This window comes from Elephas maximus, chromosome 19 (assembly GCF_024166365.1).
Source record: "Elephas maximus indicus isolate mEleMax1 chromosome 19, mEleMax1 primary haplotype, whole genome shotgun sequence".
Lineage (NCBI taxonomy): Eukaryota > Metazoa > Chordata > Mammalia > Proboscidea > Elephantidae > Elephas > Elephas maximus.
This window is the reverse complement of record NC_064837.1, coordinates 44,578,181-44,605,908: the sequence shown is the minus strand read 5'-3', so window position 1 is coordinate 44,605,908 and position 27,728 is coordinate 44,578,181. Positions and strand designations below refer to the sequence as shown.

The window sequence follows — 27,728 nt, the reverse complement described above, 5'->3', positions numbered from 1 at the left end:
ACTTTATGTTTTGATATATAGCTTCTTCCATGAAACTATCACTACACTCAAGATAGTGAACATAGCTACCACTCCCAAAAATTTCCTTAAGCCCCTATAAGCTCCCTCCCTGCAACCACTGATCTGCTTTCTGTCACTACAGATTAGTTTGCATTTTCTAGAGTTTTATATAAGTAGAATCATACAGTATGTACTGTTTTTTGTTTGGCTTCTTTCACTCTGCGCACTTATTTTGAGATTCATCTATGTTGTAGCATGATCAATAGTCCATTCTTTTTTAAGAGCTATGTCTGCTAACCAAAAGGTCAGCAGTTCGAATCCACCAGGCTCTCCTTGGAAACCCTATCAAGCAGTTCTCCTCTGTCCTACAGGGTCGCTATGAGTCGGAATCAACTCGACGGCAATGGGTTTGGTCTTTGGTTTATCCTTTGATTTTACGTATATATCATGGTTTGTTTATCCATTCACCCGTTGATGGACATTTGGGCTGTTTCTGTTTTGGGCTATTACAAAGAAAGCTGCTATAAACATTTGTGTACAAGTCTTAGTATAGGCATACACTTTTTTTTTCTCTTGGGTAAATATCCAGGAGTGGGTTATATTTAATTTTTAAGTAACTGCCAAGCTGTTTTCTGAAGTGGCTGTAACCTCTTATGTTCCCACTAGCTGTGTATGAGAGTTCTAGTTCCTCCATAGTTGATTATCAACACTGGTTATGGTCTGTCTTTTACATTTTAGCTATTCTAAATTTTTTTTTTTTTTTAAGAGGTGTGGAGGAAACCCTGGTGGCATAGTGGTTAAGTGCTGCTGCTGCTAGCCAAAGGGTTGGCAGTTTGAATCTGCCAGGCGCTCCTTGGAAACTATGGGGCAGTTCTACTCTGTCCTATAGGGTCTCTATGAGTCGGAATCGACTCACGACACTGGGTTTGGTTTGTTTTGGTTTTTAAGAGGTGTGGAGTGGTGTCTGATTGCGATTTTAATTTGCATTGCTCTGATGACTAATGATGTTGAGCAACTTTTCACGTGCTTATTTGCCATCTGTGTAGCTTCTTCAGTGAAGTGTCTGTTCAAACAATTTGCCCATTTTCTGGGGGTGGTGGTATGTGTGTTTTCTTATTATTGAGTTTTGAAAGTCCTTTGTACATTCTATATACAAGTCCTTTATCAGACATATGATTTGCAATAATTTCTCTCAGTTTGTGGCTTGTGTTTTTATTAACAGTTTCTTTTAAACAGCAGAAACTTAAAATTTTTTAAATAAAGTTCAGTTTATCAATTTGGCCTTTTATAATGCTTTTGGTGTCACATCTAAGATATCTTTGCTTAACCAAACGTTCCAAAGATTTTCTTCTAGAAGTTTTATAGCTTTACATTTTACATTTAGGTATATGATCCATTTTGAGTTAATTTTTGTATATGGAGCAAGGTATGGATAGAAGTTTATTTATTTAATTTTTTGGCACATAGATATCCAATTGTTCCAGCACAGTTTGTTGAAAAGACTCTCATTTCTTCATTGAGTTGCTTTTGCACTTTGTTGAAAATAAGCTGTGATAAATGTGTGGGTTGCACTGGGGTTTTTAAATGCTCCCAAGATTGAAAGCATTGGTATAAAGACAAAAGCAAGAACTTGGGTTCCAGGCACACCTGTGTTAAAATTCTGGTCTTGCCACCTATCTGAGGCACAGTTGACCTATAAAGAAGAAACAATGATACCACCCACATCAGAGTATTAGCCACGTTTTACAGTGCTCGCTCTCTGTGTCTCTTCTTCCCTCCTCCACTCTCTTCTGGGGAAAGTGCTAGAACTGGGAAAGCTAATCTTGAGTACTGTTTCTCAATCTGCAAGGCTCTTATATTCATGGCTCTAAGAAGGAAGCAAGATGCATGGTATCCATGAGCTATTTTTAGCCAGTTAGGGCATCTAACACAAATCAATTGCTCCAGGTGAATATAATACAAATACTGGCAAATTCAAATGCCAAATCCCTTTGCTTTTGGTAGAATTAATATAATGTCCTGTGCTTTGTACAGAGCAGAAGCTCTGCTCGTCACTCAGTATGAAAACAATTTGTTATTACTTGATCAAAGGAATTTGTTGATAGGCAACATCTTTCAAAACATTAGGGTCATGGAGAAATAATAAGGAAGGTTTTAGGTGGTGAAAATAATGGAAACCACCACTCACTTAGAGAAAGAAAGCAACATGGATCTTACCCTGTGGTTTCCAGTGTGATGGAAGGTGTGCTCCCGCAGTATGGACTTCCTGGACTGATGAGGGAGAAGTGGGCTTCACCCTTGGAGGACTGCAGTGAATGCAAATGGAAATGCCTCAAAGAGTGGGAGTCCAAAGGTGTAATGTGTCTGTAGGATCCAGAACTGGCTGGGCAGGTGTGAGTCTGTGTGCTTGCTTCCTGGTGTTTATCATTCTGGCCCTAAGTTTTAGCACATACTGTCTCAGTTTATTATGACCACATGTATAATTAATTAGACCTTTAGCTAAAGTCAAGCCACATCCGTGATTGATCAGGATGAGTTCCAGTTAACCCTCAACTCTGGTTGCTAATGGAAGGAGAATTTCTGGTGGCATCAAATCTTGGAACAGCTCAAGATCCAAAACTAAACCCTGTTTGGTTTGTAAAGATATTCTGGGATGATTTATACAGCTGGATATTTATTTGACTTCTTAAAATTTTGTTATAAAAATGTAATAGACTCTGGAAATGTTGGAAAATATAGAAAAGGAGGGAGAGTTACTAATATTCTCAACTACCAAAAGAGCCCTGTGAACAGTTTCTTTCTAGACTTTTTATCATTTTAATTAATTTTTATCATAAAATTAATGACATTCTAAACATTTGCATTTATCATTCTCTTGCTTTTCTTTAAAGTTTTACATCTTATGGATTTATCTCTAAACAACGTATTGCTTAACTTTTGCATATTTTTGAACTTATATCCCGCAAACGGAACTATTGTACAGACATACATATACATATTTCTGCTACTAGGTTTTTAAAAAAATCAACATTGTGAGATTTATCCATGTTGAAAGTTTATTGCTGAAGTTCATTCATTGTCACTGCTCGCTAGTATTTCATTGCATGGTTTACCAGCATTTATTTATCCATCTTCCTGTTGATAGACGTTTGTATGGTTTTTAGGTTTTTGTTATTATAAGCAATGCTGCTATTGTATATTCTTGTACATGTTTCCTGGTACCCATGTGCAAGAAATTACTCATGGGGTTATTTCTAGTCTTTTATACGTAGGTAGTTTTTTTTTATTATTTTTTAAAGATGGTTCTAATCATAGCCACTCAATTTAGTGTTGTACTTTTTTTACCTTATTGCATAGAATTATCCCCAAATCATTCTAAACAGTTTTGAATACCATTTTTAATGGATACATAATATTTCATCAAGTGGCTGTGTTAGAAATTACTGAATATTCCTCTATTTTTGAGCATTTATAATGTTAATGTTTTCTCTTGATAGATATAAACACATCTCTGTTGAATTTTTTTATATATTGGATTTATAACTCTTTTATATATTGGATTTTTGGCAGAAAAGTTACCCAAAAGTCCAATTTCTAAGTCAAACAGTATGAATATTTTTAAGGCTCTTGTTGCCTTGAAATTGTTCTCCCAGTGGAATTATTCTCTCATGGGAATGTTTTATTTCTTTACATTCTTGCTAGCAATGAGTATTATAAGTTTTTAAACATTTTGTAATTTTGATAACCTGGTTAATTTTTGTTTTAATTTAGCTTGCTATAAAAATCGGATTGGCTGATTTGGAAATGAATGGTGGTGATGGTTGCATCTCATGATGAACGTAATCGATGACACTGAATTGTACCTGGAAAAATGTCGTTTTATATGTATATACTCTTTTTTTTTACCACAACAAAACAATTTTTAAATCTTGATTTGCCTTCTCTTCTAGTGTCCATAGTTGTATTGATAGCTAGAACATTCAGTAAGCATCTGCTACGAACTGGATGCTGTACCCAACGATATGGGACTCACTCAGAGGGAAGACTTTCTTGGGTTGACATTTTACCTTAAATGACACACAAAATAAATCTTTACCTGGTTAGTGGGGCACAAGCTACATTTCTAGAAGTAAGAACCCAAGAGAGCTCTTAGCAGGAGGTACATGTGGGCTGCCTTCTTGATACTGTCATCCTTGCTGTGTGGCTGGCAGCAGGGGAGACCAGAATGCCAAAGGGATGTGCCAGCGACTGGTGGTTGGCAATGACTGCCTGAAGCTCTGTGTTGAGAATTCTAAGGCTATCTGACCAGATACAGGGGAAAGAGGGTGCTGATCAGTTAACTCTTCTCTCATGGACACAGGACAGGATGGGGAGTGACAAGCCTAGAGATGCCCCTTGTTGCTTTTTTTTTTAAAAATAGTAGTTAAAATATAGATAACAAAACATATGCCATCTCAACAATTTCTACATGTATAATTTAGTGACATTGATTACATTCTTCAAGTTGTGCACCCATTCTCTCTATCCTTTTCCAAATCAATCTACCACCATTAATATAAACTTGTTGTTGTGTGCTATGGAGTCACTTCTGACTCATAAAGATCCTATAGGACAAAGTAGAACAGTCCCATAGGGTTTTCTAGGAGTTGCTGGTGAATATGAACTACTGACCTTTTGGTTAGCAGCTGAGCTCTTAACCACTACTCCATCAGGGCTGCAACTTAATGCCCCCTAAGCAAAAACTTCCCGTTTCCCCCTCCCTCCCACCTCTGGTAGCCACTCATAATCTTTGGTTTCTATCTGTTTATTTCATAGAAATGAGATCGTACAGTATTTATCCTTTTGTGAGGAATCTATTTTGCTCCACATGTTTTCAAGATTCATCCGTGTTGTGGCATGCATCAGAACTTCATTTCGCTCTGTGGCTGAATAATATTCTATTGTATAGATATACCACATTTTGTTTATCCATTCATCTGTTGATGGATGTTTCTGTTGTTTGTACCTTTTGGCTATTGTGAAAAGTCCTGCAGTGAACATGGCGTATGGGTTTCTGTTTGTATTCCTGCCTTCACTTCCTGGGTATACACCTAGGATTGTTGGCCGCTGCTCTTTATGGAGACCAATCAGACTTTTGACGGAGCTGTACCCTGGTGGCGTAGAGGTTAAGTGCTACGGCTGCTAACCAAAGGGTTGGCAGTTCGAATTCTCCAGGCGCTCCTTGGAAACTCTATGGGGCAGCTCTACTCTGTCCTATAGGGTCACTATGAGTCAGAGTCGACTCTATGGCACTGGGTTTGGTTTTTGTTTTTTTTTGTATTTCATTTGATGATTATGGTGTATTACATTTACCCAAGAGGAAAAAAAATAGCACCCACTAAATGAAAATAGTGCTTATCTGATCACGCTGACCATGTCTTCTTTCAGATCCTATCAAAAGATACTTACTCAATATATTTTTATTGAATACCTATTAGCACTATGTTAGACTCCCTGTGTGATACATGTATAGTTTTCGCCCTGGAGAATTTGATACATAAAATGCTAATAACACAATTAAGTAGCAACGTAAGACAGAAATGATACAAAGAAGTAAAAGTGTCCAATGAATGTTCAAACAATAAATGCTGGGATTTCAGGGGTGGAGGAACTCTCAGGTGTCAATCACCCTGCGCTGTTCCTAAAAATGTAAGGAGTTTCCCGTTTGGGTGTGTAAAATACTTAAAGCATCTCAGTGTCCTTCCACTTTACCAGGCAAAAGTTTGAATGATAACAGGTTAGTGGCAACGGGGGGAGAAGGAAAAGGAAAACAAGTGAAGGAAAGGAAGAAAAGGATACAAAGTTCTGGATAGGTATATTGATTAAAAAGAGGAAAGAAATACGTTGTGGGGCAGAGGTGCAAGAGAATAATAAAAGAGAAAAGAGAAGCAACAAAGAAAAAAGAAAAATCGAAAAGAGGGTAAAGGGAAAGGGGGAGGAGGAAAGGAATTGACAGTGTCGGGAGTAGGAAGAATGGAGGAACAAAAGGAGGGAAACGAGGAAGAGAAAGGGAGGGTGGGGGAGGGGCAGAGAGGAAGAGGAAGGTAGGAAAAGAGAGGGGATCATGAGCCTCATTTCAAAGCAATTTAGAAATAGCTCTAATATTTGTTTCTTACACGTTTTTAAAATACACTTTAGAAATTTAAAAAGGTATAAACACTCATTCCATATTTTATCACATAAATGCTGACCAAATATTTTCATGTTATGTTTAAGAACAGCAATTAAGTTGTCTTAACTATAATTCTTAAAAATTTTTAGGGGGGTTTTATGGGAAAGGTGGGTGGATCAAGACTCTTTCTAGGGTGTTAATCCATGAAAACCAGAAGCCATTTCTAGAATTGTATCTCAGTTAGTTAAAGAACCAGTTTTTTTAAAAATAGCATATGGGTTACTTAGGCTGGGTCTCTTTTCTCTGTAAAATTGGTTTGTATGTGAAGACAAATTGAAGTGTTTTTAATGACTATCTTGCTGGTGAAATATTAGGAGAATATTAGTGAAATAATATAGGTATGAATTAGAAACAAACAAAAAACTATAGCCACATTCTCCTTAAGAACTCTGAAATATTTGAGGCAGCTTCTGAAAACAAAAACAAAAACACCGTAAGTAGAAACAGGAGTAAAATCAACTAGTCTTATCATCAAGAATGAAATTTTTAAAAGCAAACAAAAATAATTTGCTTTCCAGCTAGAAAAGTTTTTAGTCTTAAAAAAACATAGGTGCTACGTAGCTAAAATCAAATTAACTTCCTGCTGTTTGATGTTGTAATTGATTCATTTTGAATTAAAACCATTTACACATTAAATATTTAAATATTAGATGATATGAATTTCAAGTAAAAATTTGTCTTATTACTATTTCCACCTTAATTATATTTAGGTATGAATCCCTTCTGTTTTTTTGCTTTTAAATTTTTGTTTTATTTTGAAAAATAACATTATTTCCTCATCTTTTCTTGAGTTGTACAATTTCCCCAAATGAACCTGTGATCTATTTTGTATTTTGTGCTGAAGAAATTGAACAAAGTTGTTCCTTACCTTTTTTGTTGTTGTTCATTATCTTTTTAACCAAATGATTTCTGGAGTAAAACATGCAAAAGGCAGTGATAGTATATCGTGAGGAATGTTATTGACCATTTTTTCCTAAATTTTACTTATTTTGTTGTTGTTGAGAATGTGCACAGCAGAACATATACCAGTTCTACAGTTTCTATGTGTACAATTTAGTGACATTAATCCATTTTTTTGTACATGTGTCAATAGGGGTTGGAGTGGAGCAGTTTAATTTACTAACAAATTGAATTTGGAAACATCCATTTAAAAAGTAGGTTAATAAAATAAATTATTCCTTTTCTTACCCAAAAGTTTCTGCATTGCAAATTGAACCAAAACAACAACAACAAAACTGAGCATTTTTGTCACACACACTGTGTGACCCACAGAAAAAAAATGATTGTCCTTAAAGCTCTTTTCTCCCTTTGATTCCCTTTTATCTTGAGTAAATACACATTTCTTTCTAAGGTTTTTAAATACTGGACACTTTTGAATGAAAATTTGAAAGTGAAAAATTTTCTTTTCTGCACAGAGTTCTCTTACATTTTATGAGATATCCTAAACACACAATCATCCTCATTTACGTGACAGGAGAAAATGCTGCATGTGCTTTTAAACTGGGACTAATTTACACTTTTTCAAAGTTTGAAGGCATTTAAAAGAAACACACTAATATTTCAAGTTGCAGGAAGAAACAAAATGTCCCAAGTCAGTAACAATGAAGAAACAAGCAAACAACAACAATAAGAACAAATAAAAAAATAAACAAACAAAAAAATTCCTTTGCAAACTTTAAAATCAAAGTAGCCTTATGTCAGGAAATGTTTATTTTCCTTTTTTGAGATTTCATAGCAACTATAATTTCAAACTGATTATTACTCATTAGAAAATAAAAAATTTAAAAAACTTATAATGTATTTCCCTCCTAACTGCTTCGCAGTTTTTTTGTGTTCTCTTTTGTAAAACACAGTAAACTTTTAAAATCGAAGTCACTGATAAATGTGAGATTTTAAGTGAAGTATAAAAATTTTTTTTTTTAAATATATTCTGAGGATTAAGACAAAGGAACTAATCCAAAAGAGGAAAAAGTTATATGTGGAAAGTGTCGACTGCAGCATTATTTACAAAAGTAAAAAATTTGATGCAGCTTTTATATCTAAAAAATAGTGGTTAATAACTTCCATACATCTACTGAATTGAATATATGTGTTCACTAAAAATTATAGTTATGAAAACTTTGAGGCAGCATGGGAAATACTTATGGTACAACAGTAAATAAAAAATTAGGATATAAAAATAAGATTACAAAATGTAAAAATATAATATTGGTATTTGTAAAATATTGGCAAATACTGGAAAATTTTAAAATAATTTTGCATGACAATGGTGTTGCTGATTTTTTTTCACCTACTTCCAATTTTTAAAGAGTTGTTTTATTCTCTTAAAAATCTTTTTCCTTTTTCCATGTATTTGTATGCTCACATTGGAGGAAAACGGATCAGAATCCCATCTTTAAAATGGAGTCAAGTTTCAATGTTTCTGAATTCAGAGGGTTGAGGAGGAGGAGGAGGAATTATTGATATTATTAAAGGAAAAAAAAATGTATCCTGCAGCTATATTTTTAATTCTCTCACAAACCAAATTTAACTCCAAATTTAATCTTTGTCAAAGAAGCTGTATGGGAAAAAAAATGAAAATAAACACAACATTTGCTAGTTGCCTCTTAAAAAAAAAAAAAAAAAGGAAGATAATAAATCTTAGCACCCCAAGTCTGCTCAGTCCTGTCCAGAGCCTAGGGATCTGAATCTTGACAAGAGAGAACCCTTCTTTCAGGTTAATTTTAGTGCTGGGCTCACTCAGAGGGAGAGATGAGGCACCAATTAGCATCATTCAGTGGCCCCCCCTCCCCCCACCAGCCTAAAATAGCCAGGTCACTGAGGCAAAACTGATTTGGGGGTTAAAAGGGTCTGTATCTCACTCCAGCTGTCTCCTCTCCCTTGTGTTCTTGCAGCCTCTGATTATACACACAGAAACCATTTTTTGGAGGGGGGGGGTGGGGGTGGAGAGAAGGATTAGAATTCAATGAAACAGCTGATTTTTTTTTTTAAAGGAATACTCAGTTTCAATTTAGCAATCATTGGTAAATTTTTAATTTAATACTTTAAGATTTTTAAATAGCAGGCTTTCAGTAAATTTATATTTTCTCCTTTACTGTGATTCATTTCAAATACATTTTAAAAACTTATTTCTGCTAACATTTAGATTTCTATTGTATTTTTTAAATGGAAAAAAAAAATCAACCTAAAAGGGCACTAAATTCAATGATTACTTTAAAAATTCTTGTTTCCCTTTGAATCTAGGAGTGTAAAAGGGTGGGCTGCATTTTACAGTTTAATTCAAGGCCAGGAAGGAGAGGCTTGTGTGGTGTAACTTGCTTTTGTTTTGGGGCTAAGGAGATAGAGCCCCGGGGGAGAAAAGTTGAGAGGTGCTGCCATTAATACTTAATGATTTAAATTAAATGAAGGGAACAGCAGTCAAACTTTCTTGAAACTGGGATGCCATGTCTAGTGCTTTCTTCCTTGTTCCCCAGTATAACAAAAAAGATTTAAAGAAATCTGGGCTCCTATCTAGGGAAAGGCCAAAGAACACACCAGCCTTTCTCAGACCATCTTTTAGCCTTTTCAAAAGTTCACACACACATCTCCAAGAAAAGTCCCTGGGCAAAGAGGCCTTCACATTGGCCAAGATAAATTCTCTTTTCTGGACTTTTAATTTTCCTCTGCATTCTATATGCTCTGCAGTTTGTATGAGCTTCTTTTTCACTTTAAAAATGTTTATTGCGTGCCTACTATGCGGCAGGCACTGCTTCCCAGCTCGTTGGTTTATTTTCAAGTTAATGTTTGTTATCAGAGAAAGTGAAGAGGGTAGGGAGAGGTGTGGGGGGTGGACTGGGACACAAATGTCTCCCACTTCCTAGGGCAGAAAACATTCTTTTTCTGCTCAGCAACTAATAGCTTATAGTATTTTTAATTTCAGTTGCCCCATGGAAAGAAAGACATCACAAAAACGAAAATTCGAGAAACACGTGGCAGGCTAGAACAAAACGCTGATTTGGAGGGTGGTTCTTGAAGGTGGTGGTGGAGATAGCAAAACCGAATTGGAAGCCCCCACCTCATCCCCAAGCCGGTCCCTGCCCGTTTCTTTACAGCGCGCCAGGAAAACGGGTGGGGGGGGATAAAGGTGCTGCACGTTATCTTTTAACTCCCGACTTTTTGAACCGTATAAAATCATCCGGCAGAAGAGCGGTGAGCCGAAGTCGGAGTCCGCTCACTGATTGCAAACGAAAAATAATAACAATAAAAAATTCAAGGCATTCATATCGGTGTAGGCAACACGTGTTGCGGGGCCGGGCCCGGGCCGCAGGCGACTGAGACAATGGGGTCGGGACGGGGGGAAGGGGAGAGTTGACCCCCTTCCTCACCTGCCCTCGCAGCACGTGGGCCCCCGACAGAATCGTCTCCCTCCTGCAGCAGCCAGAGCAAGACCCGAGTTTCCGCCCAGTTCAGGGTGACTCTGGCTTTCCTGGTGTCGGCCCCCACTCTCCCCCCCGCCCCGGTTCCCTGACCGGCGAGCCTCTGGGGTCCCGGGGCCGTGCTCTCCACCACCCCCTGGCGCCATCCCAGCCCCCGCCGCCGGGAACTCGTTGGCCTCGCCCCTGGCCCGGGATCCCGGTTCTGCGCGTGGCCCGCGCGTCCCGCTCTCCGCCGCGTATCCGGGACTCCGAATCGCGCGGTGAAGGCCCCCCCCACCGCCGAGACGGGGGTGCGACCGCCCACGTGTCGCCCCTCGCCCAGTCTGGTCGGTCCCTCGGGCTCCCGGGGCCGGAGGATCCGGAACGAGTTGGTCAAAGCCCAGGGAAGGGACTTGGGCGGATCCGCTTCCCCCTCCCCAGGAGCGGCGGGGGAGGGGCCGCCCCGCAGCCCCCGCCCTTGCTTCCCCTGGCGCCGAGCGGAAATCGCCCCCTCCCCCCGCGGGCCTGACCTAGGGACGTGGGCGGGGCCTCGCGCTCGGCGCCCCCCCCCCCCCGCGCCCGGCCCCTCTCCCGCCTTCCCGCCGGGATCCGAATCTTGCGCCCCAAACAAAGTTCCCAGCCCTTAGCCAGCCCCTGGAGCGCTCCAGTCTGGGTCTCCGGGGGAGCAGGCGGAGGGGACTACACCTGTCCGCTCCCGCGCCAGGGAGGGAACAGGAGACCTTTCCGATCTTCGCCCGGTCCCTCCTTCCCTGCGACCTCCCCTTTCGGTGGGCCGGGGTTTGCCCGAGATACCACCCCTCTGCCTTTGCTCCCACCCTTCTTCTCCAGGGGTCATTTTGGGTCGGAACCGCGCGCTCCCTCAGGAGCTCCGATGCGTTCTCACTCAACAGTCAGATCCCCGATGCGAGCCACCCTTTCTCCCGTGGGAGTCCCGAAGCGTGATTTTCTGCGGGTCTCTCGTTCCCAGCAGAGACTCACGGTATTCCCACTTCCCGGCCCGCGCTCGCAGGGCCCACTGGTCCCCGATACCCCGAGGCGGAGAAGTCGTGGGGTGGGGCGGGGAAGATGGAGACCCCTACTCAAAAGCTAGGGAAAAGACGCCTTTCTTTTTAAATCGCCGGGTCTTGCGACCCTCTCCTGAAGACCCCAGAGTCCTCGGCTTCTCTTTGTCTCTCTCGAATGTTCCCCCGCCCGTCAGTCGCGAGCAGTTAATCGGGGTGGGGTGGGTAACACCACCTCCCCAACAAATAAAACACAATCCTACATTTTACCCTTAACCACAGGGGAGATTGCGGCCCAGAGCACCCTCCCCCAGCTCGGATCGGGGGAGGGGAAGGTGGGGGCGGGGCGCTTCCCTAGGGGCCAGGTCCTTGCAAAGGGGGAGGGGGCAAGTAGAGCTTCGGGGTCGCAGCCCCCGCCGCCCCAGTTTGCCCTGGGGGTGGGCCGAGAGCCCCCCAGGCGAGAATTGGCGAGCCCAGCTGGACTGGAGGGCCTAGGGGCCCTGTGGCGTCGGGGGTCTTCCCCGGCAGGGTGGGTGGGGGCTTTCACCACGTGGCTTCGCCCTTTTTTTTTTTTTCCGCTCCATTTTTTTTTCAAGTCGATTTTATTTAGAGGCGGCGCCAGGGCGGCCGCGGAGAAACGTGACACACCAGCCCGCTCCGAGGGGTTTCGGACCGAAGGGAAGGAGCCGCTCCCGCGTCCTCCGCCTCCCAGCGCGCCGCGGGCACTTCTCCCGGCCCCTCCCCGAACTCTCTGCAACCGCCGCCCGCCCGCAGGCCGCCCTCCCGCCCGGGGCTTCGGACAACTCCTGGGGTGGGTGGAAAGAAAGTTTGCGCTCCTGTCGCCGCCTCCCCTTTTCTCGGCCTAGGAGGCTCGCGGCCCGCACGCGCGCCCGCTCGGTTCGGCCTCGCCGGGGACCGCGTCCTGCCCGGAGACCGCCACCATGAACAAGCTGTACATCGGCAACCTCAACGAGAGCGTGACCCCCGCGGACTTGGAGAAAGTGTTTGCGGAACACAAGATCTCCTACAGCGGCCAGTTCTTGGTCAAATCCGGCTATGCCTTCGTGGACTGCCCAGACGAGCACTGGGCCATGAAGGCCATCGAAACTTTCTCCGGTAAGAGCGGGCCCACTGCCCAGAAAAAACCTAGCGCCGACACCCCCCATCGAGAAGACCTGTGCTTTCTCTTTCCTTGCCCGCCAACTCCTCTGTTCCTCCTGCCTGCGGGATTCAGCCTCGGTACCAATCCCTGACCCACCTCCTTCGACGCCCTCACCTCCCCCAACAAGACATTTCGGGTCGGGATTTCCTGACCCTGTAGTACGACATAAGCTGAGGTTCTAGTAAAGGGATTTCCCCCCCTCCAACGACGGGGCGGGAGCCTCCCTTTGGCAGTAATGGGGGGCTGGTTTAAAGGCACCGAACACCCCTGTTTGGGAGTTATTTCCACGCCCAGCGCTCCCTACACGCCGCTGGACAATCCTCCACTTTGCACACCCCCACTTCTCCAACGTCCTAGGCCTTTCCAGGCGGCGAAGGGATCCCCCCCACCATCTCCGGTCTTCCGGGTTTCTGTGGGGACTGCGGCCTTCAGACAGGGCCTAGGAGGAAGGGGGTCCCGCCTCCCGCCCAGGGCCTGGGGCTTGAGCCATTTTGATTTGAAAGTGGGGCGTGAGCAGGGTGGCGCGGCGGCGGCGGCGCCGGGTCGCCATGCTGCTTCCCGAGACACCGAGGCTGGGCCGTGAGGCGCGCGCCACCGCCGCCAGGGACCCTCCTCGCGGGGCCCCGCTCTGCTCCTCCGGGTCGTATCCTTTCAGACGAGCTCCGACAGGTGACTGCCCCGCCGCCTCAAGCCCTCCCTTTGGCTCAACACAAAAACAAAGTTTCATTCTGCACCTTTCACTCACACACTTTCCGAGAAACGAGGAGACCTTTTTTTTCCTGATCTCTTCTTTCTACATCTGGGGGTTCATAACGCGCCCACGCTCAAACACCCTCGCACCTTCCCAAATCCGGCCCCAGAGCGATCCACGACTCAACTAGCCTCAGTGAGAAAACAAAACACGAGTTGAGAAAATATAATAGCGAATTTGTAGATTTCACATTCCCAGAGCGACCTTTCCCAACTGGCTGTGGAACCCACAGCCTGGATTCCTAGGAAGATCTCAAATCCCAGTAACTCCTGAATAACCCTAGTGTCTTTTCTTTCCTCTTCCCACCCCCATCTCTGTTCAAGCTTCATGTTGTCTTTCTTTTTCCTTTTTAAAGGAAAAGTAGAACTGCAAGGAAAACGCCTAGAGATTGAGCACTCGGTCCCCAAAAAACAAAGGTAGGGAAGAGCTCTTCTCAAGGGGGAGGGAGACCTGGGGGGCTGAGAAGTGGTGTTTGGGGGTCCCTAGCATGTCCAGTGGAAGAAACTCATTACTGGCCTTACCACCGCTGACTCCGGATGTTGGGGGCTGGGAGGGAAGATTGGCCAAGATCTTGTTGAATGGGTGGTTTACAGCTTGTAAAAAATGAGTTGGGCCTGGGGTGGGCTAAAAGATGTTACTTGGGGAATAATAAAGATGTTACTTGGGGAATCAAAGGGGCCAAAAAAGAAAAAAATAAAAAGAAGAAACCTTGTGGAGTTTGCTCAAGGTGTGGAACCACTTTTTGTGGGGAAGTATAAAATTCTTGGAAGAGTTCAGATGCAAAACAGTTTCTTAGCAGGCCTCATTTTCTCCCCTTTTCTCCCCCTTCCCCCATTCCTGCTCACCATAATTCTTAAGTGGTTTTAGGGGGGAGACCCCCTTATACTCTTTAGGAAGTGGAATGAGCTTCCTGGCCCCCGCCCCCCAAGAATCTCCTTATGCTCCTGCTTTATATTTCTGCAACAGGCAAGGCCTTTTTTTTCACAGACCCCTACTCCTAGTCGCTCACACCACCCCCCGCCCCCGGATTTTCCAAAGAATATGCTTTGGCTGTACTGTCCTCTTCGAGGCCCCCGCCCCCCCCTCCTTCAGTCCATTGTTACAAGGGGACCATCTGGGGTGAGAGCTTTGTGTTCAGGCTGTGAGCTGGGGCTCTTTGGAGGGCCTAGAACTCCCTGGATGAATGGTCTGTGAGCGCCTGTGTGTGCATGTGTGCTAGTGCATGTTACAATACCCCCATCCTCTCATCAGCAAGGTGGGGTACTTTCGTCATGTTTTCCCCAAATCTGATTCATGTTGGATTCCAAATCTTCCACTGAACTGTGGCTGGGAAAGTATAAGGGCAGAGCCTTTTGACTTTCTCAAATAAGACTTTTAAACACGCTGACAGTGCAGAGAGTTTTGTAGCATGTTGCTAGTTGGAAGCAGCCCCCAGTAAATCTTTGATTTTCTCCCTCCCCCCTCCCCTCATTTCTCCTGGCCTTGTCTGAGTGGAGAGGTGGGGGTGAGTGCCTAGGCTTTTGGGGGCTTAAGAGGAGCTAGAAAGTTCAGCTTCAGCCAAAAATCTGTTCAGTGGTTTAGCTTGATGTACTTAAGGAACTTGGGACTATTGTATCAATAGATGATCAATATGGCTTATTACTGTGTTTATAGCATTTGTGATTTAGCCTCAAGTGCCTGAAATAACTCTGTTATTGGAAAGACAATTAGAGTTAGGAGTAAAGAGGCAATAAAATTGGAAGGAAGAAAAGAAGTCTTACCTATTTCTTGAAACATTTCCTGGAGAGAGGAATAAGAAATACATGCATACACCAATACCAGTAGATTTATTAAGATTGTGGATATTCGAATTGTGGGTATTTGAAAGCTGAGTGTTTGACATGTGTTGATGAGAAATATCCAGAATAACTGGAATTCTGATAGATGTGGAAATTTTTTTCTTTTGCTCTCGAGGATGGCTTACATTTTAAAGGGAATGAAGTAGAAAAAGCAATAGAAATACTAAAATGTGATGAAATGGAACTCAAAACATTTATATTTTAATTTTCATGGTAGGGTGTATTTATGGATCTTGTTCCCTAAGCCATCTGCTTGCTTTCAAGCCATTTCTAGGCTCCTTGTTCCCTACAAAATGCCTTACTGAGGGCTCTTTTTTGAGTTGGAATGGGGTGGGGGCTTGTGAGAAGACTGGGTAAAAAAAAAAAAAATCTCCCTCTCCACACCCATATTAAAGTAGATCTTTTGTGTGTTCCTCCCTTGCTGGGGTAATTTTTGAGACCAAACATTGAGTTAGCTGTGTTGTATTTTATTTTCTTTTTTGGGGTGGTGGTGAGACATTTTTCTAGAATGAATCAATTTTTTAAGTCCTGGGATTTAAAAAGAGAGTTTGTTTTCATTAAGTCAGTTTGCTCTATCATTTGTGTTCTTGAGGAAGCCATGTGGTATGGTGTGTTTTCAGCCTGCGTCTAAAAAGTATGTCTTCAGTTGGTTTGTTGCTGGCTTTTTCTGCCTTGTGAATGTATAGAAGAGGAACGAGTTTAATTAACTATGACTGATATATTCTAAGCAAAATGAACCAGTATGCACATATACTTTGTGTTTTTCTAAAAGGAATAAACTCACTGTTTAAAGTAGAAGAGAACTATGATAGATGCACTCAGTTCCAAATGAATTATGATTTAAAAAATTCCTAAGAGCTTCATAAAAACCCCAACAATCTAAAAGCTCCTGTTTGTTTTTTTTTAATAGGAGGAGGAATCAAACAAAAGATACGTTATTACAGCGGTTGCCTCTGTGCAGGATTCATGTTGAAGTATTAATATATTTAATCCTAACTTTGTTTCTATTTGATAAATATAATTTGTATTTTTTTTTGAGAACTCAGGAGACCAAACACTATACATTTAATCTGAAAACAATAATTAATTTGAAGTTTTTTTAATGGGTGAAATTAAATTTCTCTGAGATCCTTTCCCTAAACCTCCTCTTAGTCAGTTTTGGGATTTTGATTAATGATTTGGGCTTTTTAATTGAGAAATGGTATACATTTATTGCCAGTTATTGGGACACAGAAGAACCAAAAGCATTTCAAAAACAGTGGTGGGAAGGCTTCCTATATATGTTTTATTTTGGGAAGCTTAAGAGTAGTTAAGGTAAAGGTGTAGCATCTTACTGAGACTTGTTTACTTTGGGAAATGACTTGCTTTTTAAGGGAATTTAACTTTCGTTACATTTGTCACTGTGTGCCTTTTTCAAGAGGAATGTGACCTAAAGATAGCATCCTTACTGTCAACTGGTGTCACCAAAATAAAAGGTGTTGCTGTTAATTAAGAAAAAAATGAGAGATGCATTGCATCTTGAGTGAAATGTGTTTAAGAGTTTTAAGTTTGGCCATTTGTTTAGGTAGGTTAATGGTTGGTTGTTCTTTTCTCTAAGTTGACTTAAAATGAGATGGATTAACATTCCCTCCCCCCAAATTTCCATCTCTCTCTCTCTCTATTTTCTTTTTAAAACATCCTAAAATTCACCTCATAACCATTCATGTAAGTGAGAACTCTCAAAAGAGTAAATTGTTTAAACTTGATTCCTATTTTAGAGTTTATCTTTTGCTGAAGTTTGCAGCTTTAAAAATCTCTGTAAAGGCATGTCTTGTTTTGGCAAAAAATATTCTTAATTTTATTTTAAAAGGTGATTTGTGGAAGCATAGAAGAAATAGTTTGTTCACTAAATGTTTTCAGAACTAGTTAAAAAAATTGCCTTCAGAAATGGTTTTGCCTTTAGTAAAAAATATATATATATATAAAGTTAGGGGTTGCAAGTGAATGTAGGAGATTTTAAGAACAGTGAAAAGCTCTAGAGTTGGGGGGCATTTTCAGTCACTTTTTCTTTTGGGCTTGTAGTTATGGATTAGTTTCCAATTCAAAAAGAAGGTGAAAGATACATCTGACAGGTATTTAACAATAAGTTCAAAGTAGAAACAGTTTGTCATTTTTAGTAAAAGGGGTTTCTTAGTAATACTTGGCTTTAAGTTTTTTTTTCAGTGGGTGAATCTTAAATTTTTCAGCCCTATTTGGAGGAAAGGCGAAAGTCTGGGTTTTCTCTCCCTATTTTTAATTTCCACATAGAATTGAATTTAGAATTAAGTTTTCTTACTTCACTGCTAGAGAAATAAATCCTTAACAGATAATCATTTGGTGGTCTGTATTTCAAGATGAAATTTCCCTTGGAAGAATTGTAGGTTTCCAGATCCCCCTTTTTCTCTGGCCCAAAGTAGACAGATGAAATTTTACTCTAATGGTTTCTCAGATGGAGAACTTCTCAGTAAGGAAAAGGAAAAATTGTAATTTCCATCACTAATTTATTCAAAGTACAGTTAACTGTTCCAAAAACAAAGTTTTAATGGCATAGCTTTTGGTGGAAAAAGAGCAAAACATTCTTTCTTATAATTATGTTTTAGAGATGGAGTACATGACATTAGCAATTGGAAGAATCTCGATGCAAAGGTTCTGAGCTTCTAATCTTTTAAATTACCTTAATATATATCATTTGAATATTTTTTTGTGTGGGAGCACTTTTAACGTTTATTTTTTAAAGAGTTTATTTATCCTATACTTTAATGTGTAACAGTCAGTTGACAAAAATACCATTGAGATAGGCTAGTGAGTATACAATTTTAAAACTTTTTTTTTTTTTTAAAGCATTTCAAATCTGGTTTAGTTGAGTGGAAAGAGTGGGAGACCAACAAGTGCTATTGGTTGAAGTTCAGAGACTTTGTGTTGAAAAGATATTTGTTGGCTATACCTCTGTTGGTGTTTTTGTGTTTTTTGTGGGGGGGGGGTAGTAGTGGTGGCGATGGTTTCTTTGGAGTAAATATATGAACCAAAGGCGTTTGAAGAACAGACATTTTCCCAGCTGTTAGAATTTAAATTCAGTTTTGTTCGCTCACCATCCTTTTAAAAGACTTTTTTTTAAATGTGGCTAATGTCTTCCAGAAAGTGCTGCTAAGATTTTGAAATGGGAGTGTTAGGGAGAGAAAAGGGGAGGAAAAAAGCAGCAGGGGAGACTTGAGAAATCAGACGAGTTAGTCCTGGGTTGGAAATTCCAGACGGGGGAAAAAAGAGAGAGAGATGGGGGTTGGGGTTGATTTCCCGCTTCCCTTTTAAAGAGGAGCGGCTGGAGACTCCCAGCCACCCAAGGGAGGAGGAAGGGGGTCGAGGATACGAGGTTTAGAAGAGGGGTGGTAGATTCAGGGAAGAGCATGGCATGTTTTTTCCTTTTTAACTTGCCTGCCTTTTCTTCCCCTTTTCAAAAAAAAAAAAAAAAAAAAAAGTCGCGGCAGCACTGGAGGCGCTTCCTGGAGAGCTCGCAGCCGCCCTGCTGCCCTAACCCTTCCCTGCCGGCCCCGGCCTCGGCCTCGCAATCGCGGTCGGCTCTGCGGTGGGTCCGCCAGCTTTCCTTTTTAACAAGCCCCCGACAGAGAACACTCCCCATGCCTGGGTCTCCAAGGACCTCCTTTCTGAGGGTCCAAGAACCCAGGCTGCAGCGCACCAGCAAACAGGCTCGTCTTAGTGCTTAGAGCCCCCAGATCCTAAACCTAGCTTCCCCAGCCTTCCCCACATGAAGGGTTCTGCCGGCTCCAGCCCACTACGGACCCCGGACCTTTTCAGCGGCCGGGCTCTCTTTAAGAGATTTCCTTTCTGAGGCAAAGGCAAAAGACCAGTGGGTAAATGTAAAGTGAAAAGAGTCCGAGGAGAGAGGAAGAGAGTGGGCAAGGGGAAAATAAGAGGATGAGAGAGGTGGAGAGAAAATGGAGGGGTGAGTAACACGCCGGCTGTTGCCCTCTCCTGGTAGCTGGGGCCCCTTGGCGATGGCAAATAGAACTTTGAAGAGTTAACAGTGTCACATAATCCATAATCTTTAGAAAATGCACTTTCTGTCCCCATGTCCCAAAGGCTGACTGAAGGAATAACAAAGAGAATCATAGTACTCAGGGGTTCTATGGATGGACTTTATGTTACAAAAGATAGGCCCTAGGTCCTCCAGTTGGCCACTGGCTAGGCTTGGAGGGTCTTTCTCAGGGTCTTAGCTAGTGTTTGACTCCATGTGTTAGCAACAAAACTTTTGTGCCGTTCCACCTTTGCTGAGCACATCTCCTTTCCTCCCCTTCCCCACATCCCTTTAAGAATGCCTGACAAAATAAAAACAGAAAAAAAGGCTCTTCTAAAAAAAAAAAAAAAGCCCTGCGAAAGTGCTCCTTTGGTTATTGATAAAAGTTTAATTATACAGAGAAGCTCCTGTGGTAATAACACAGCATCAGAAGGAAGTGTATAGCCAGTGGGAAGATGCTCAGCTCTTAGTGTGGCAACTCCATTCTAGTAGGAGAGCATGCATAGCCCCCAGATTTTGTTCAGAGAGGTTTGGAAGGGGTCATTCTAGTACTGACAGTTATTGCGGCGCCAACTTGCAAGAGTTGCTTCCTACTTTGCAGCACAGTAGGTTTGTAGTGAATAGTTGACAAATGAAGAGACAACAGGCTGGAACAAGCTTTCACTCTGAACTCTGAAAATGTGTGCTGGTTACAGGTAAATCACAGAAGAAAAATAGGTCTGGACTTAATAATTTTCATAATTGGAGAAAACCTGATTGCAGTACACTGGAACATAACTTCATATAGAACAGACACAATCAGAGATGCAGTCTTATTGTTGCAGAAATCCAGACTCCCAGGATGTGATGTTCTGGTCACGTAGCAGGGAGCGCTGAGCATGGCTGGCCATCAGTAAACTGCTTTTGAATGAAATACAGAGCAAAGAACTGGATGATTGAAAAAAAAAATTTGATTCGACTATCCAGATATTTTCAAAATCCCTCAGGAGAGCTCTAATTATTAGACAAATGGCATTTTGGTGGCTGGAAGGTATATAGGGAATCTCTGATTTGGCCTGGGTGGGAATTTTGCCCCTAGTCTTGGAGAGGGTTGTGGAGCAAATTGCTCTTATAGAAGAGTCAGGAAAGGTGGAGGATTTCTCCTCTTCAGTCTCTCTTTCCCTCTCCCCACGTCTCTTCTGTGGATTCTAGTCAGTCCTCTATTTCCTTAGGGTTAAAGAGCATTTTGATTTTTTTTTTTTCCATTTCGAGTTGATTTCAGTTAAAAAAGTAGTCATTCATCCAAATGTTTTTGGCCACTTGGAATTGAAAACATTAAGTCTGAGTGAAATTCGATTGGATAGTTTAGTTGATTGGTTATACAGCCATACACTGCATGTCACTTCGGGCAATGTCTGACTGCATGTATGTCTATGGTCCCGTAAGGTTATAACAGAGTTCAGAAATCTTGGTCAGAGAACGGGACATAGCTAAGGAATGAAACAGCTTCCCACACACAGCACATGTATCTTATGTCTCTTGTATACAAAGCAGTTATGCTGCCAGGCTTATAATGGTATAGTACATATATGATCTATAGTACATATGTCTTGATACTCATAATAAATGCCTGTGTTACTGGCTTATGCATGTACTGTACCATGCTTTCTATCATTTTTTTAATGTGAACTTTCCCTCCTTAAAAATAAGTTTACCGTATAACAATGTATGCTTCGACTCCTAAGCAGAAGCAGCATATAATATGGTGTTTGCAAAACATCCAAATCACGAAACATCCTATTTCACAGAACATGTTGTGGACATTAATCGACATATGACAATATTTAGACTCTTTAAGAGCAGTTTGAATCAGAATTCAGAATTTAAAAAAAATCATTCTTATATGTAAAAGTTGTTTGTGAGGTCTAAGTTCTTGGCAAGAGGAAATGGGGTGGGAGTAGGAATAATTTAAAATTTTTGAGTCTCAAGGAGGGGGGAAGCTCTGTTTGGTCATAGTCATATGATGCACCCTGGTTCCCTCACTTATCCTCTACAGGGGTCTGGAGGAAAGGTCTCCCTGTCAAGAGGTTTAATTGTTTAAAAGCGTGAGGTTTGGGGTCAGGTATTAACTGGTAGATCCTGGAAAAGTTACTTTACCTCCTTAAGCCTCAATTTTTTTTAACTGTAATATTGCACTGATACTAGTACCTTTCTGCTTCCTGTCATGGTCATTCTTTGTCCTTCTTTTAAGCTTTATGGTTCTCTGCCCTACCCTACCCTGCTCCTTACAGCTGTGGTTAGTTAGCTCCCAGAGAGAATCAGAACCGATCAAGTGTGTAGATGTTTGCAAAATGTATCCATGAGAGGTTTTGCCTGTGCGACTGTGTGTGGCGGCTTGGGGCATATATCTAAGTAGTGGGTTGATGTGTTTCAGTATACTTATGTGGTTTTGACGTGCATTTTATATGGATAGGCAAGTTGAAGGGGGTCTGTGTATAGGATGCTTTGATAATTACCTGTGTGCTAAAAGGAAAAGCTAGTTTTTGGGAGAGGGAGATGAAGTTCATTAGGGCAAAACCCTAGAGTCCCCAGACTATGGACCCCACCACCACATCTCTGCACCATCCTCTTAGACAAAAGGCTTGGAGAGGTGGGGGGCAAGGATGGTAGAGAATGCTACCGAGTGTTCATTAGGGGAAATGGGTCGTTCGTTCTATTGTTGATATCCTGAACTCATGCCAGGCACCTAGCTGAAATTTCACACTTCAGGGCCATTGTCAAAGGTGCATGTAGGGTAGAGACATTGGTTGGAGGGGAATCACGCTAATTCTGCAAATGAGGGAAGTGTTGTAGGAATCCAGGATGAAGGGAATGATATGAATCCTCTTTGGGGGTCTGAGAAAGGGAGAAATGAGAGTAGCTTCCCCCAACTGGTGGGAGACAGACATCTTTGTCTTAATATGCTGCTCTTGGTGAGCTAACAAAGTAGGCATTCAGGATTTTGGGCATCCGTGGATGTCCAGGAAGTGATTGCCTTCATTGGTCTCCTTCCTCTGCGCTTGTGGGTGACAAAACCAAACTGGCCTTCCATCTTCTCCCTGGTTCCCTGGCGTGGAAACGGTCCCTGTAGATGTGCTCAGAACCCACCTTCATGCCTGCTTCCTGTCTTAAGCCCTCCCTGCGCAAAGGGTACATGCCACGCTATGTGTGCACATGAGATCACACACAGACACACACACACACACACATACACATCACACAGCCTCTTTCGAGATGTCTGACCCGGGAATGAGGATTGAACCTTCTATTAACTAGGGTGGGGAAGGGAAGGGCTTCTAATCCAGATGTGGTTTTTAGCCATTTAACAGGGTTTTGACTTTAATCAGTTACTATAAAGGTTTTGCAATTAGTTTACGCAGAATGATGTGTGTCATCTCTTTCTGGAGTGGCATTTGGGATTGCTTGGGGCTCGTCAACTTTCCACTAGGGACTCTGAGGAGGAAGAAAATGAGGGAGCACAAGAACTGAAGTGGGGGCTGTTGGGTGGAGTAAACTTGTTGAGGATGTCTGTTCAGAGTTAGAAATATATATTCTGCTTCCTCTCTGAGGTCTCTAAGTTGGTTGGGCAGAAAAGTCCAACTGTAATAGAGACCAGTTGCTTTGGCGGGATTTGGAGGTGGAACCCTAAATTAAAGGGCAAAGATGATCCTTCACAGAGCGAGATGCAGCTGTTAGTGGCTACAGTCAATGTATTCCGGGTGAGCAAGGACTAGATGCGATGAGATGTTGGCTGGGGAGGCAGCAGGGTTCAGAAGAATATTTTCTTCACTCATCTTGTTCAGTGTCTACTGCAGCAACTTTTAGTGTAAAAGAGGAAGAGAAGATCTAGCTGACTAGTTATCTACAGGGTCTTCCTTCAGAGGTTTATCACCATTCAGAGATGCTGCCACTGCTGGTGGCATAGTGGTTAAGTGCTACGGCTGCTAATCAAAGGGTCGGCAGTTCGAATCCACCGGGTGCTCCTTGGCAACTCTATGGGGGCAGTTCTACTCTGTCCTATAGGGTCGCTATGAGTTGGAATCGACTCAACCGGCAGTGGATGGGCCACTGCTGGTGTTTTGGGTTAGGGTAGAAAGATACCTGTCCAGATGAGCTGGAGTTGGCAGGGCATGGAATAGGATGAGCTTCATAAACCTCATGTACCTCTGTGAGTTGTTAATCTTTGTTTCATTTTCTTATACCTGGTCGTCTTGAATGAACTATTTTCTTTAAACTTCTGACTGGAAGATGAATGGAGTTTGTCTAGACTCAGGCTCCTTTGTTCTCCTCTTCAAAACTCTCATTACCAGCAACCTTACGGGGGTGGCAGTGGGATCAGTGCCCCCTAGCCATTGCCATTTTTAAACCACTGCTAGTTTTGCTTTTTTCCACATGGTGGTCACCTCTTCATCCTATATAAATCCCACATATCCTTTGTCTGACCCCTCCATGTATTAAATATTAATTTTTGAGTTTTTATTTTGCATTATTGGGTCTTCTTTTCAGGGTGGGGAGGGGAGACTGATAGAGAGAGGGAGCCGCATGAAAGACGTGTAAGACAGTATTCCTGCCCTCCAGCATTTTTATTTTAGAGCCAGGAAAAGCTGTGGGACAGCATAAGAGGCCAAGAGATTATGTACTAAAATGGGAGACCCACAACCTCAGGAACTAAAATAGATGAGGAAGGCTTTGTGCTAAACTGGGTTTGAGAGGATAGGCAGAAAAAAAGGAGTAGATTAAGGAGAACATCGTGGACTAACAGGGAGAGGCTTGTGGGAAGACAGTTCCATCTAGAAAAGGGGGGGCAACATTCCAGTGGGAGAGGTTACAGAAATGAGGCCCTGAGGTAGGGAGAGCAGACATCCCTGTTCTATTATAGTATTTACAATTGAGTATCTACTCAGAGTTAGGTGCTGTTTCCTCATTGAATTCTTATACGAACCCTACAGGTTTTATCTTCATTTTACAGAAGAAGAAACTAGAGCTCCGAGTGGTAAGGTAACTTAGCCACCATCGTGTCTTCAGTAAGCACGGTAGTAGAACTGAAATCCAAACGCAAGTGTCTTTGCCTCTAAGGGTGTCCTAGAAGCTAGAACAGGTGATCCTTGAACACCCAGAAAAGTTGAATCTTTTCTGAGCTTTTTACGGGGTGCATAAACTTGGTAGATAAAAAAACATGCCCAACATTAATTTCTCTCAGATCTGAGCCTATTTTCTCCTCCCACGTGTTTCATGGCTGCTTTGTGTTGTATTTCCCTCTGCTGCATTGGAATCTTGAGGCAATCTTGTGGGGCTGAAAGCAATTGAGATGGATGGGTCCAAACTTTCTCCCCTTGTCTTGGCAGTTAAAATGGGAAATGAGAATTCTCTTGAAATGAAATAGTGGAGTTGGAGAGGGAGCTGAATGAAGTAGAGAAGGACTTGAGTGGGGTTAGAATTCAGGTGTAAACCTCATCCTGTCTTTTCCCCAGATGTGTAAGCCTTGGGTTATGGAGCCAATACCTCTTTTCCTGGACTGTTTCTTCATCTGAATCCTCCCTGTCTTAAAAACACCGTGAAATAAAGCTGGATTAGTGTTTTGAGTTCTAAGAACCCCCATCCTTTGGACTTCAGGGTAGGCACCAGGAGTGGAGCCACCAGCACTGGAGCTTTTGGTTGACCTCCCCCGCCTTTCCTTTTGTTTAGGTTCAACTTGGGGAAAATGGGGGTTGGGGAGAAGGGCAGGGATTGAGCCACCCGCCCCCCCCCACCCATTCCCCTTCCTCCAGCGGATAAAGACTTGACCTTTTTTACATGCATACAGAATCATAATTCATGGCTCATACATGTTAGTTTTTAAGGAGCAAGAACCTAGCCAGCTCCTTTTCCTGGCGTATAAGAACTTGCTGGCTACTGTCATCTTGGGTTAGTCACTTAATCTCTCTGAGCCTGTTATGTTGACCTGTAGAATGGAAATAAAAATACCATCAATCTCCTATGGTTGTTTTGAGGTTCAAATCAACCTTGTGGTTGTTCGAGATTCATAGGGAAGTGTGGCTATAAAAAAAAGTGCTTTGTAAACTGGCACAGTGGTTAGCAGCTCAGCTGCTAACCAAAAGGTCATCAGTTTGAATCCACCAGCTGCTCCTTGGAAACGCTATGGGGTAGTTCTCTGTGAGTCGAAATGGACACGACGGTAGACAACAACAAAGTACTATGAAATGTGAGTTGTTAATAAAATACTATCATTAATTGATGGGGGGGGGTTGGGGACAACCCCCAGAAGGCTGGCTACAGGGCCCAGTGCCCCCAGCCTTTTGTCTCCCACTTTGTACCCAAAAAGGACAAAGAAGGTCATTCTCACCCCCAGACAAATGCCCTACTCTACATGGGAGTGATAGGACGTTTCTGTTACAGCTTTTCCTTAACCTTCAAAAACACCGTGGGTACCTGCCTGGGAAGAGGATTCCTTTCTCTCCAGGGCCTCCCCCCCTACCCCACCCCACCGGACTCGCAAGCCTCAGTTCCTGCCTTCTCAGTGGGAGGCCTCCCAGCCCAGTGCTGCGTTCAGCCGCAGCCCGGCCTAGGTCTCTAAGGAATGCTGCCTCCCGGGCCATTTTCTCCCCTCCAGCTTCTGCCGCCCCACTCCAGCCCCTTCCCGGTCCCCTACCCCCAACCCGTTCCCACTTAAATGCTTGCAGGCCTGTTTGCTGGCGGGAAGCCCCCTCCCCCACAGGACCACCTCAGTCACAGCCCTGACCACAGGGAGGTCGGGTCTGGATTTACTAAAGGACCCTGGAGGGGGAGCCTGCTCCTCTCTGGCTGCCTGGCTTGCTGATGGGGTCGGGTTTCGGCCGGTGGCTCAGGAGAGAGAGACAAAGGGCAAAGTCCTGGTCCCCACCCCCACCCCACAGCCCCTGACGCATGTCCCCTCCCCATCCGGGCCCTCCACCGGTAGCTGAGGGCCCACCGGGCGGGGCAAGACAGGCTGGGAGTGAGTACGGAGGGAGCTTTGGTGGCAGAATATTCTAGACTGTGCCGAGCCTTGCAGCACAAGAGGGCTCTGGGGACGTCCTCTGCCCTCCTCCTTGTGCTCTGCAGGCTCAGCCCACCCAGCGGCTGGGGTGGGAGGGCAGTGCTCAGCTTTCCCTGGGTTAGGTGAGAGCGGCTGGGGGAAGGGGCACAGGCCGGGCAGACGCCAGCCCCTGCCTCTCAGCTGCTCAGACCTTCTCAATTGCCTGTTCATGTGGACTCCCCTCCCTCCCCCCAGCTGCTGCCAGCCCTCCCTCCACCCTCAGCTGCTGCCACCCTTCCCAGGCACCTCTCCTTCTGAGTTGCTCTGACTGCTCCCCCTTTCCATTCCCCACAGTGAAACTCTATGTCCAGGACCCTAGGTCCCCTGGCTGTTAGAGACTTTGCCCCCTCCTCCTAGCTAGGGATGGGTGAGAGCCATCTTGGAAGCGAGTGTTAACCCTCCAGGACAGAATCCCTGGGCTGGGGAGAAAGATCTCCCCTGAGAAGACATTTTGCTCCTGTCCTAAGCCTGGGCAGAACTGAGGGTGGCATCCCTGTCAGAGGAGAATTATTCTGATTAAGAATTACCCCACTGGGAAGAAATGAACACTGAGCTTCCTGAAGGTCCCTACCACCAACAGGTCTTTGTTGGCAACTGGGAGGGAAGACAGTAAGTCCCTTGAGGTTGTTAACTTCATTTTGGAGGGATACACCAGAGCTGCTTTCAGGAGATTAATAATATATCCCGGGATACTTTCTTATCCTCACACGGACCACGTGGATTCCAAGAATTACTCTTGACTCCCATAGGGTCTTTTTGCAGTCTAAGCTGTGAGTTGTAGAAGACTGATTTCTTTTAAGGCTGGTCTCATTTCCTTTTCCTTCTTTCTGATCACCCCATCTCACAGTCTTTGTCTTGAATTGGGCTCTCCAAGCTTGCCATTCTCTTGAGGAGAGGTGCGACCTCTTTGTATCCAAGACATCCCCCATGGTGCCTCTCCCCCATGATGCCTCCAGAGTGCCAGCTCCACTCTCAGGGCCCCAGAGTGCTAGACCTTTTTGGCTTTTAAGCTTTCTGGAGAGGTGTTGGTATCTCCACTGAGGGGTGAGAGCTAAACCAACATGTCCAGTGAAAATGGTCTTTCTAGCCCCTCCTGCCTATCCCTGTGTTCAGAGCACCTTAACACCTCCACCCCAGGAAGATTTTAGAAGTGCATTCCACTGCCTGAGTAGAATGGTGAGCAGTGCCTCCAATGGTTAGGATCTTCCCCACACCATCTCTGCCTCCACC

The 27,728-nt window shown here is 43.4% G+C and overlaps 1 protein-coding gene across 3 annotated transcripts in view; it reads left to right on the top strand.

Moving 5' to 3' along the window:
- The first annotated feature begins 12,568 nt into the window (after positions 1-12,568).
- Positions 12,569-27,728, top strand: part of IGF2BP1 (insulin like growth factor 2 mRNA binding protein 1) — a 54,212-nt gene continuing 39,052 nt past the window's right edge. For all 3 annotated transcript variants that reach the window (XM_049861156.1, XM_049861155.1, XM_049861154.1), the window contains exons 1-2: positions 12,569-12,743; positions 13,896-13,956. In XM_049861156.1, the coding sequence (XP_049717113.1) occupies positions 12,569-12,743; positions 13,896-13,956 (236 nt within the window). The remainder of the gene's footprint in view (positions 12,744-13,895; positions 13,957-27,728) is intronic.